We start from the raw sequence: 10,633 nt of genomic DNA on the forward strand, positions 1-10,633 counted from the left end.
GGGGAAGGGAATTAAAATGTTCCTGGAAAACATGGCTTTTTCATTCTGCTTGATAGCTTCTTCTCCATCTATTTACTTGTGGCCTTCTCTGCTGCCACCATGGCATCTGCAGCAAAAGCTCTGAGTGTTTGGTTAAATTAAGAGCCCAGTATCTCTTGGGAGTTCCACCTTTGCCACCTGAGGACCAGGCTAGGGAAGCTTTTACTTGGCATGAAAAAAATAACGGGAAAATCAAGCTAGACGTGAGCTAGTGCTGGCAGTGGCAGAGCTGCCACAGCTTTGTGCAGCCAGGACTGTAGGAAAAGGCACCTACAGTCAATCAAGAAACTCGTGCGAGTCCCTCTCCACATGCCTGTAAATTCAGACAGGGGCTGGGAGGCTGTTCCTGTCCTCATCCCCATCACAGCACCTCTCCTGCCCAGGCTCCGGGGGTGTTATATGCCTCCCTTGCTGAGATTGCAGAGCGTCACCTCGATCGAGATTATTAATCGGGCGCAGGGAAGGGGCGATACTTGGCATGTTTGAGGGTCCCCCCGGGTGCTCGGTTCAGAGGAACGTGCCATATATTCTCCTGCAAACAAGTAATTTTCCCCTTGCAGGAGCTGTACGTCTCTGCCAGCCACATCACGTACGGACGCTGGGAAAGACGGATGGCCCTCCACGCCCGCCGCGGCACTGCCAGCACGCCGGGAGCCTGCTCGGTGTCAGACATGCCCCGGCGCCAGCTCGGCTCTGCCGGACCAAGGCAGCCTTGTGCCGGCAGACGGCATCGTCCTTGTCGGGAAGCCAAGCCCTCTCTTCCTTCAAATTAACTGGGGGAGAGCTAAGCACAGCCGAGTTAAGTTCGGCCCTGGGGGATTCCAGTCTAGTGGACTATTACTGCTGTCTCACTTCATTATAATGAATAATAAAGAGATACTTACACACGGCTTCTGTAAATTATTCATTGCGTGCACTGAAAAATCAGGGCAGCAATATGTAAAACAGACAACTTGCATGTCTGCGCTCATATAAATATCCAGACTACAGCCCTGCAAGGCACTCTCGGGTCCCCTCATTAGGGGTGAAGCACAAGGACTCGGGTTTGAAGTGACAGGGGTGAGACGCTCGTGCCACCGCTGAGTACGTTTGGCTGTTGCTGCCCAGCTTCGGCTGGCACATGTGGAATATCCTTCCCAAGGAGGTCTGGGGCCAGTGCAGGATACCTGAGAACTGGGGTGGTTCATTCTGCATTTACAGCTCACATTTACATCTCAGAGCTGCACCCGCACAAGCACTCAGGGATGTCCCAGGTGGACACGCTCACAGGAGGGAGGGCAAGGACAGCATCACCCTCTCTTGTCCGTGGTGCTGGTGACAGGTACTGCCCTCAAAACCACTTGGAACAAGCAGGCAGCAGCAGCTTGGAGATCTCTGTAACAAACCCATGGCAAGAGCAAGGAGGCAAAGGCTCCTCCTTCCCATCCCTCCAGCTCACTCTTCAGTTGCTGCCACTCAACAGCTAATTTAGGACCAAGTGCCTTCGGCTTTGTGCAGCATCATGCTCCTATCCACCGGAGCCCAGACTATCCCCTGCAGCTACAGATGACCAGACAACCCTCCTGCAAAAAACCAGCCCTCCTGCACCTCCTGGGAACGTGTCAGAACCACCACCAGCAGAAAAGCCCATCCACCAGCTGGCACAGAACACATGGCATTCCTGGGGGCACCTTCTCTGCTGATCTCACCTTCCCACTGCCAGTTTTCCCATGCCCTGGCAATTGGCACTACAAAGAGAATACCGACAGATATCCTGGCACAAGGAGCACCTCATCAGCTTCTTTACCTGTCTGGGAAAGCGATCTCCATTAGCTGCTAAGCTGACGGCGCTCACTTGTCTGCTGAGCTGTCTTTGCTCCCCATTTCCAATTGACCAGGATTATGATAATGTCTCCAGTAAGCAAACAGGTAAAGAGACTTCTGCAAAGTGTTTAGATAAAGCAGACAAGCTCTGACAAAGCTGGATAATAAAGCAGGCCAGGAGGTTTTCCCTTGAAGGGATCTAATTAAAACCAAAGACAAACTCCCATTAACAGTTTCCTGAAGGCACCGTATCCATCTCCAGAAACTGCCTTACGAGTCCAGAAGGGACAAAAGACAATAAAGAACCTGTCACGTGGGAGGGAAATAAACTCATCCTGGCTCTGCTGTTCACCTGGAGAAAGCCCATCAGCAAGGCAGAGGGAATATCTCGAGAATGATATCATCAGCCCGCAGTGCACGTTGCATCCCAGCTACCCCACGCATCCCTTCTTTGTGCAACGTGACCCGTCCCATCAGCTCCTCCATCTCTGCATCCCACTCACACCCTCATTGCCTTTGAGCAGAGACTTTTCACCATCTGCAACCCTTCAGCTGCCTCCAACCACTGTTGCTCTCTGTCAGAGTGGCTGGGGAGCTTTGGATGCTGGGTTTTGCTGGAGCTCCGGCCCCCACAGCACTCACAATGATACATGTGGGCTTTCGAAGGCTTCATCCCCTGAGACCCACATTGATCCCCTCACTCTGCGGGAGGACAAGAGCTGCTGTAGGGATCCCAGCGCTCCACCAGAGACGAGGGTGATGAACCTGAACACGGCAGCATGAGAAGATGCATGAGGGTGGGAGCTGGGGGCACCGATGCTGCGCTGCTTCCCCTTTAATTGCCCCTATTCCTCATTCTTAAATGCTAATTTTGAAGTTTGCCGTGGAATTATTTCACTTAGTGTCAACAATACAGATAACTCCGCTGACGTGCTCTTTGTGTTCACTGGCACACAGTGACCGTCTCCCTCCTCCTGCACCTATTAAGAGACACCCCACATCTCTCCCACAGCAGGCTCCTTCCCAGCCCTATCAATGACACTGACAGTGCCTCTCCTACGTGTGGGATGAGCCGTAACACCCTCCACCTTCATCCCCTGCCACATCACAGACCTCTCCTGCACTGCTGACTTGGCTGAACACGAGGGAGAAGCCTGGGGCTGCCCTCAACACCTTCCCCATGGTGAAGAAAATACTGCGTCCAGGGTCAGCACAAGTTTTCTGGCAGTAATTTGGAGGGATAAATAACACACAAAGAGTTGGAAGCATAAAAGAAGTCTTGCAAAACCCTCTCCATGGGTGCAAAATATTCTGAGGAATGGGAGGCATGGGAGCCCAAAATGTTGATGCACTTCCTGAGACATCCAGGGGACGTGTTTGTACCTGAAGAGCCAAGACCACCGGTCCCTGTCCGTGCTGAGAGGCTGGGGGAATGGATCAACCCAAATTTGTTGTACAAACCCTTTTGGACACATGGTAGGATTTTTGGGGCTGTCCGGTGCAGAGCCAGGACATGGACTTAATGATCCTTGTGTGTCCCTTCCAGCCGAGGATATTTGGTGATTCTAGGATTCAAACTCCTCCTGTTTCCTTGTTCAAACCAACAGTGCTCAACTTTTAAACTCCTCTATGGCCCTTCAACCCCAAATTGCTTCTCTCTCCTGTAGGTAACATGTCTCGTCAGGATGACAAATGGAGATGCCAAAACCAGTTGCAAACTTGCCGGCTGACCCAGATTTCAGTGGCTAAAATAGCTCACCCGGATCGGGAGCGAAGCCCCTCGACAGCGACCGGGTGATGCTTCACCCTGGGAAGCCTCCAACCAAAAATACCTGTCACAGGGGCAGAATGAACACCCTTGTCTTTGAGAAGAAATTGTTAATCACATTTGCCAGAGATGCCTAATGGGATTTCTCCTTCACTTCCAATATTAGCCCCAGCTCCACAGTTAAGGGGCGCCGGATGTTTTTTATTCTGGGAGGCTGGAGCAAAGGCAGAGGAGATTTATTTGTAATCATCGGAAATAAACACATTTCCTCAGAAGTAAACACAAAAGAACAGAACCTGGCTGTGCTCCCACTTCGTTCAAGATACAAATGAGAAGCAGGCCTTCAAAACACAGCAGCTCCTCTAATCCTCTCCCAACAATGTAACCCGCCACATTATCTGCAGGAACAATGGCATCTGCGCTGTGTGACGGCGGGTCTCACACGGCAGTTCCCAAGGGCAGGACTGCCCCACCTGGGCTTCCGTGACTGCCATCCATGTTATTTATTCTGGGGGTGGAGGGCACGAGGCACTTTGTCTTTAGTCATGATCCTGTCCACTGGCACTCTGTCTCCTCTCTGAGGCACCCACAGTGTCCCTTCTCCCCCTCTCTCCCATTCATCCTGGTGCCTGGATGTGGAGTGCACAGCTCCACACCGTTTCCACACCATCCCAGCAGCCTGAGGACAGAGGACACAGCTCCATGCCGTCCCCACACCATCCCAGCACCCCGAGGATGGAGGCACAGGTCCATGCCATCCCCACACCATCCCAGCACCCCAAGGATGGAGGCACAGCTCCACACTATCCCAGCACCCTGAGGATGGAGGGCACAGCTCCATGCCATCCCCACACCATACCAGCACCCCGAGGACAGAGGGCACAGCTCCACGCCATCCCAACACCCTGAGGACAGAGGACACAGCTCCACGCCATCTCCACACCATCCCAGCACCCCGAGGACAGAGGACACAGCTCCACGCCATCCCAGCACCCTGAGGACAGAGGGCACAGCTCCATGCCATCCCCACACCATCCCAGCACCCCGAGGACAGAGGGCACTTGGGATGCACCATACAGCATCACCCAGCATGGCCAGCTCCCATCCAGCTCTCACCAACCACTCAGCAAGTCCCAATCCATAACCACACCCATGCCCGCTGTGGGAAAACAAGGAGCGTGGGATGTACAAGAGCTTGGCCAGCCTAAACATTTCTTCTTTTCTCCATAACATTCCTCCCTCCCCACTGTACACCACTCAGCCACTGCCTCCTGCAAAGCCACTCGCCACCAGCTCTCACTCTCTGCAAGTTTAATTAATTGCCTGGCCCCATTGCTACTGCTCCAATTCCCCAAGCCCTCCCAGTGCTGTTCAAACACACTCCAGACCACTGGAAAACCTGTTCCCTGCCAACAATCCCCTCCCCAAAGCCCTCTGAGGGCTATGGGACCCTTCTGCCCTCTCCAGAGGCTCGGGGCTTGCCAGGGAGGGTTTGTCCCTGGTGGTTCCCCTGCAGTGGCAGTTTGCCCACCACCAGGCACCAGAATAGAAGCTGCTCCCAGTGAAAAATCAAAGCCCAAATTGATACATTAGACACCGCTAAATACAAAATATCCATCTGCAAAGATAATAAGCCTGTGAGGGCAGAGGCTGTCGAGTTGCTCCATTTCAGATAGTTTAATGGTGTTTTGGTCCATGACTGCAGCTCCCAGACATTAGAATGATAACAAGATGATGAGGAGGGCGGGAGCCGTCTGCGCGAGGCATCAGAAGTCAAGACAACGCTCACTATGCAGTCCCTGAGGGGTCCATGCCACACAAAACACTGTCTGCTCTGCACCCAGCATTCACAGGGCTTTGGGTGGTCTCTGTGACAACCCAGAGCATGCAAAGGCTGAGCCTGGTGCCAGGTTGCTGCCAAGCTTGAGCTGACATTAATTCAGGGAGGGGGGTCTGAGCCCCCTGGAGTCAGGGGTGGACCTGGGACCACTGCAGGAGGCACAGAGTGATCCTAAAGCTGATACAGGCAGAGCTGTGCTGCAGGCAGCTTAGAAAGCAATTGCAATTTGAGGAGGGAAGGGATGCCCAGCAAGGTGAGCTGCTGCATGGTGCCCCCACTGACGGATCACATCTTCTCCCCAAAGCCATTCACGGGATTTTCTGAATTAATGCTCCACATTGAGCAAATCCAGAAACAGTCAGCTCTGTTAAAGCGAGCCAGGCTTTCCCTTCAGTTCGTAAGGCCCTTCTTTCACTCCTCATTGCTTTTACTTCCAGCTTGCAGGGACACATGTCACCCTGACAACATCATCAGCAAGGGGAAGGGGGGCTGGATGAGGTCACGTGCTCAGGTACGCTTCTCTCAGCTCCCACCTGACTTTCCCTTATTTCTGACACAACAATGCATCAATATCCATGTCCACGTGCCGGGATGCTCCCCCCGCGTGGTAGGGAAGGTCAGAAGGCACCAGCTTAAGCCCCAACAGCCAACAGCTGTTATTAGCTCAGGAGAAATCTTCATAACGAAATATGAGGTGGCAGCAAAAGAAATAAAGCGGGAGGCCTTTGGATAGAGCAAATCAATGGAAATGTTTATAGAGCAGGTAGCATGTAAATGCTTCCATCAGAGTCAGTCGATGCTGGCGGCCACACCTCATCTCCCAAAGACAGAGATGAAAATGAAGGCACCGAGCAGGGGCAGCCAGGCCAGGAAAACCACAGAAATTGGAAGAAGTGCAGCAAAGCACCTTTCCTTGCCCAAAATTGTACCGTCATGGTTACACTCTCTCCCTCACACAGCCAGGCACTGATTTCCAACTTCCTCATGGTCCCTGGGCCATCCCGTGGTTTGAAGAAGGCTGGGACATCTTCCCAGCTCCTCTCCAAAAAAGATGGTCACCATCCAGCAGCGTTTAGCATGAAGGCATCGGTACCTGTCCTAGGAAACACGCACAGAGAGCTGTTTTCTCACCAGCAAAGGCAAATCCCCCTCTCCCTACACCAAGCCCTGCCCCACATCTCAGCAGGGAAAAACCCAGGGAGAGACACCTGCCAATGGCATCAGCACCCTTCAAGGTGCTGATTAAGGGACACAATCTGGAGATCCCCCTGCCCTTGGCACGCCGGCATCAGCAGAGCCCCCTGCTCAATCAGCACCCGCACCCTGCCTAAATCAGCACTAATCTCACACAATACAGCACCTGCAACCGGCTGATTTCCAGTGTTCTTCATCAAAAGCAGCAAAGAAAACACTGAGATCATCACTAGCAGAGCTGAGCAGTTGAGAACCTCAAGTCCTCCACGCCTGTGCTGGGATTGTGGGGTTGGGCTTTTTCCTTGTCATTGCTTTTTTTGCCAGGTTTTTTCATTCACCTGCCCAGGCAGGGAGAGAGAGGAATAACTTTGGCTGTCACAGCTGGACACGCAGTTCTGTGGCGGTAATTAGTGCACGGCAACACGGGGCTCCGACCACTCTGATTCAGCCATCCTGAGGGGACTGGTGACCGTCTCCATTTCAGATGGATAAGGGGGACACTTTCAACCCAGGAGGATGCGGCTGTGGCTCTGGCAGCATCCCACAGTTGCAAAAGAAGAAAGGATGCTGGCAGGCTGATTAAAACCTGGACCGCGAGAGAAGCATCTGGAGCAAAATCATTGGACACTTGTCCCTGCATTGCAAGGAGGGAAAATTGGTCTGAAGCCACCCCAGTGCAGGACAGGGGGGCAATGCAGCAAGGGGATGGTGTTATCACCCCAAAAGGGGTTCCTGGGGTTAACAGCAGCAGGTAGGGCCCTTTGGAAGGAAAGCCAGCCATGTCTCCATTGCACGTGGGCCTCACTCTTGGTCGGTCTATCTGGCCACACCACCCTCCCCAAGAGTCAGGGTGGAAAGCAAATCTCTTCTCACATCCTGCTGTTGATTACCACCAAAAATATATTTGTCATGAGATGCCCACCGCTATCTCTGTGGCTCTTAAGGGTAATGGAGAGGTTTCAGTCTTTGGAGGATAAGTCTCAAGCTCTTGGCTGCTTGCCCAGGAGGATTATTTTACATCAGGTTGAGTTCTGTAGTAATTATCTTCAAAACAGCTGGACTGCTGGATAAACTCGCTGTATCTTAATGCACGATACGGGAGCAAACGCAGGGAATTAAACTGCAATTCCAGACAGATCGACGTAAAAACCTCTCGCTAGTGCTTCAGAGGCTGAGGCTCATGGCTCCTCACATGTTAGGGGTGGGGAGGCATTTGCTCATTTGAAATCAATTCCAACTTCCCCAGAGACAGAACAGAGAAGGAAAGAAGATGCTGGATGAAGATGTTTTACACTCAAGCTTTCAGTGGAGAAAAACAGCACCGTTTTTCTGAGCCTCATGGCTGGAAGATGAAGCAGTATTTGATCCTGGCTGGACAGCTTGATGTTCCACACAACCCTGAGACTTCCATAAAAGCTCCAGCTTTCCAAGGTCTTGGCTCCACACTGCGCCACTCACTGCGGTGCCAGCGGGCAAGGAGAGCCAAAGGGGAGATCAGCTCACTCCTTCCACACCCATCCCACCTGGAAGTCACTTCCAGTGCCCAGCCGATCCCATCCCAAGAGGACAAAGACAAACCAACACCCAGACTGCTCCACCAGGATGAATTAAAAGGAAAAAAAATCAGGTACCTTCACAACTGTGCCACCACAAGATATAGGTGCAAAATCCTTGCAGACAGAATTAATAACCTCTAAAAAGAGGGAAATTCTGCCGCTGGAGAGTGAAGCCGTATTTCATGGTGAACACCGTAAAGTGCTCCTGCCAAACACGAGATGTGTAAACGACCTGGGTGAGCCATCAGCTCAGGAATATAATTGCCAATTTGCAGGAATTTCACCAGCAATTAGGCAAAATAAAATAACCCACCAGAGGAAATCCTTTGCTTGCTGCTCCCGCACCTCCCTGACCCATCTGATTTCCACCCACCACTGCTCTGCCGGGATGAGGGTTGGATGCTTCAGGCACTAAGGAGCCAGGTGACAGCTCCATGGAGATGAAGAAGTCATCTCCAGTGCCAGATAAAGAAGTTGTCATCAGTGTGAGATGACAACAGACACTCCTGGGCACAAGCCAGATGAAGACCTGTCCTGTTGGTACCCCCTCTCCGAGCATCCCTGAGAACCAGGAACCTGATCTCGGTAACCCCACGGGGCCGAACAACTGCATGCAATTAGGGGGTTTATTTGTTTGAGTTGCACGTGAATATCCCAAATTACATTATCAGATCATAGTCCTGCTTCTGATTTATTCCTTCTTTGTTCTTCAAGTCTTCGTACATCTAAGCAATTAACCTCTCAAAGAGCTGGAGAACACATAATTATCCTCATTTGTCTAAACGTCACCAAGATGGCTGCCTTTCAATTAACCTTCTGGGAATGGAGGGAAGTTGGAGTGATACAGTGATCATTTCCAACTTCAGCTTAGGCTGCTGCTTTTTTTTTTCCCCTTAAAGTAATTTAATTGAAATATTCAGATGATAAAATATAGCCAGATAACTGTTACTGCAGGTAACGGGATCAAGAGGGGGCTTGCAATCGAAAAAGAAGTCAAACGAGGTACAGTAATATTATACAATACGTGGCACTTCCATCTAAAAATATCAAAGCGCTTTGTGTTTATTAATGAAGGGAGCATTTCGCACTCCCCTGCCAGGCTGAGACTTACATCCCTTCAGTATGTCACTGCTATTGATGGGGAAACTGAGGCAGGGGATGTGCTCTGGCACCTGGACTTTACAGATTCAATCCCTATGCAGCCAGGAGCTTCCCAAGAGCACCTTCTCATGAACCCCTATGAGAAGTTGGCTCCATCGTGAAGTCAGCACGGGAGACGCGGTGGTGGCCGAGCTGCTTTTGCTTTTATTTATTTTAATAACAATAACCCCAGTTCTGCTGAGCTGGTGTCTGCCATGCCAGCGAGCAAGGGAGCCGTTCCCACCCATCGCCTCGCTAATAAATATGCATCATTCCAGCTGGGAAGTGCCAGGTCAAGCTTTGCACCCGCACGAAGCACGACACCAGCATCGTCTGGCACGGGCGAGCAATATTTATACACACCCCTGCTCATAAATACACAGACAAAATAAACAAGCCAGCTCCAAAGTTCAGCGCATCTCCTCCCTGACAAGCGTGGCTCCTCAATTCCCCACGGTGCCACAGCTCCACTCCCGGCGTGAAATTGAGCTCTCCAAAAAGCAATTTGGGCTCCAGCACTGCTCCAAGCCCTGCTTGCTGCCTCCTGCCCCGGCAGCACCGAGGTGGCTGTGGCAGGGCCTGCACTCACCCTCCCTGAAGACTCAGTGGGTTGGGGGAGGCCGGACAGGGCTCCCTCATGAAGGGACACTGAGGCATGATGATGCACAGGACTCATTCCCTGCATCCTTCCCTCCCAGCCTCACGTGCAGATCAGTGTTTCAGCACTCTGCTGATCCGCACAGGCGAGCGGGGAGGAAAGGACGTGGGAATACTGGAGGGTCCCCACTGGGGACACCGCAAACCCGCGTCTCTTCCGGTGCGTTCATGCGGAGACGAGAAGCCAGGGTAACACAACAGCCACCAAGTTTATTCTCGGCACAGGCTGGCGGCAACGTAATTAAAATGCAGGTCGGAGTCAAGGAACCTTCCAATAAATCTTTCCTTTTGGCTCTTGGGCTTGACAGGAAGCCTATACCTGGCGCGGGGAGTACAGACCGAGGGGGAGGCACGGATAAAGGCTCTGCTTTATGGACGGCCATTTTAATGTTTCGTTTGAGTAATGGGCCTTGCAAATTAGCACCCCGGTGGCCTGAAATACATATTTTTCCAAGGACATGCAGACTCCCGATCCAACAGGTGATGTGGGCAAACAAGCCCTGAGGGCAGCTGTGATCTGAGCTCTTTGTGGCTGCAGTCATGTTCTATCCCAGCCGGGATGATGAAGAAGAAAACAGAGAGCTTGGAGGGGGAATCTGGAGGCTGGGGGAGGAAATGGAGCAGAAAACAAACCTG

General features: G+C 52.0%; 1 protein-coding gene across 1 annotated transcript in view; it reads right to left on the reverse strand.

Moving 5' to 3' along the window:
* Positions 1–10,633, reverse strand: part of LOC103618564 (opioid-binding protein/cell adhesion molecule homolog) — a gene marked incomplete at its 3' end in the record, with an annotated part of 42,277 nt that overhangs the window by 21,980 nt on the left and 9,664 nt on the right. Inside the window, exon 3 of the mRNA XM_017738355.1 lies at positions 9,773–9,782. Within this exon, the coding sequence (XP_017593844.1) occupies positions 9,773–9,782 (10 nt within the window). The remainder of the gene's footprint in view (positions 1–9,772; positions 9,783–10,633) is intronic.

The sequence above is a fragment of the Corvus brachyrhynchos genome, unplaced genomic scaffold (assembly GCF_000691975.1).
Source record: "Corvus brachyrhynchos isolate BGI_N302 unplaced genomic scaffold, ASM69197v1 scaffold46, whole genome shotgun sequence".
Taxonomy (NCBI): domain Eukaryota; kingdom Metazoa; phylum Chordata; class Aves; order Passeriformes; family Corvidae; genus Corvus; species Corvus brachyrhynchos.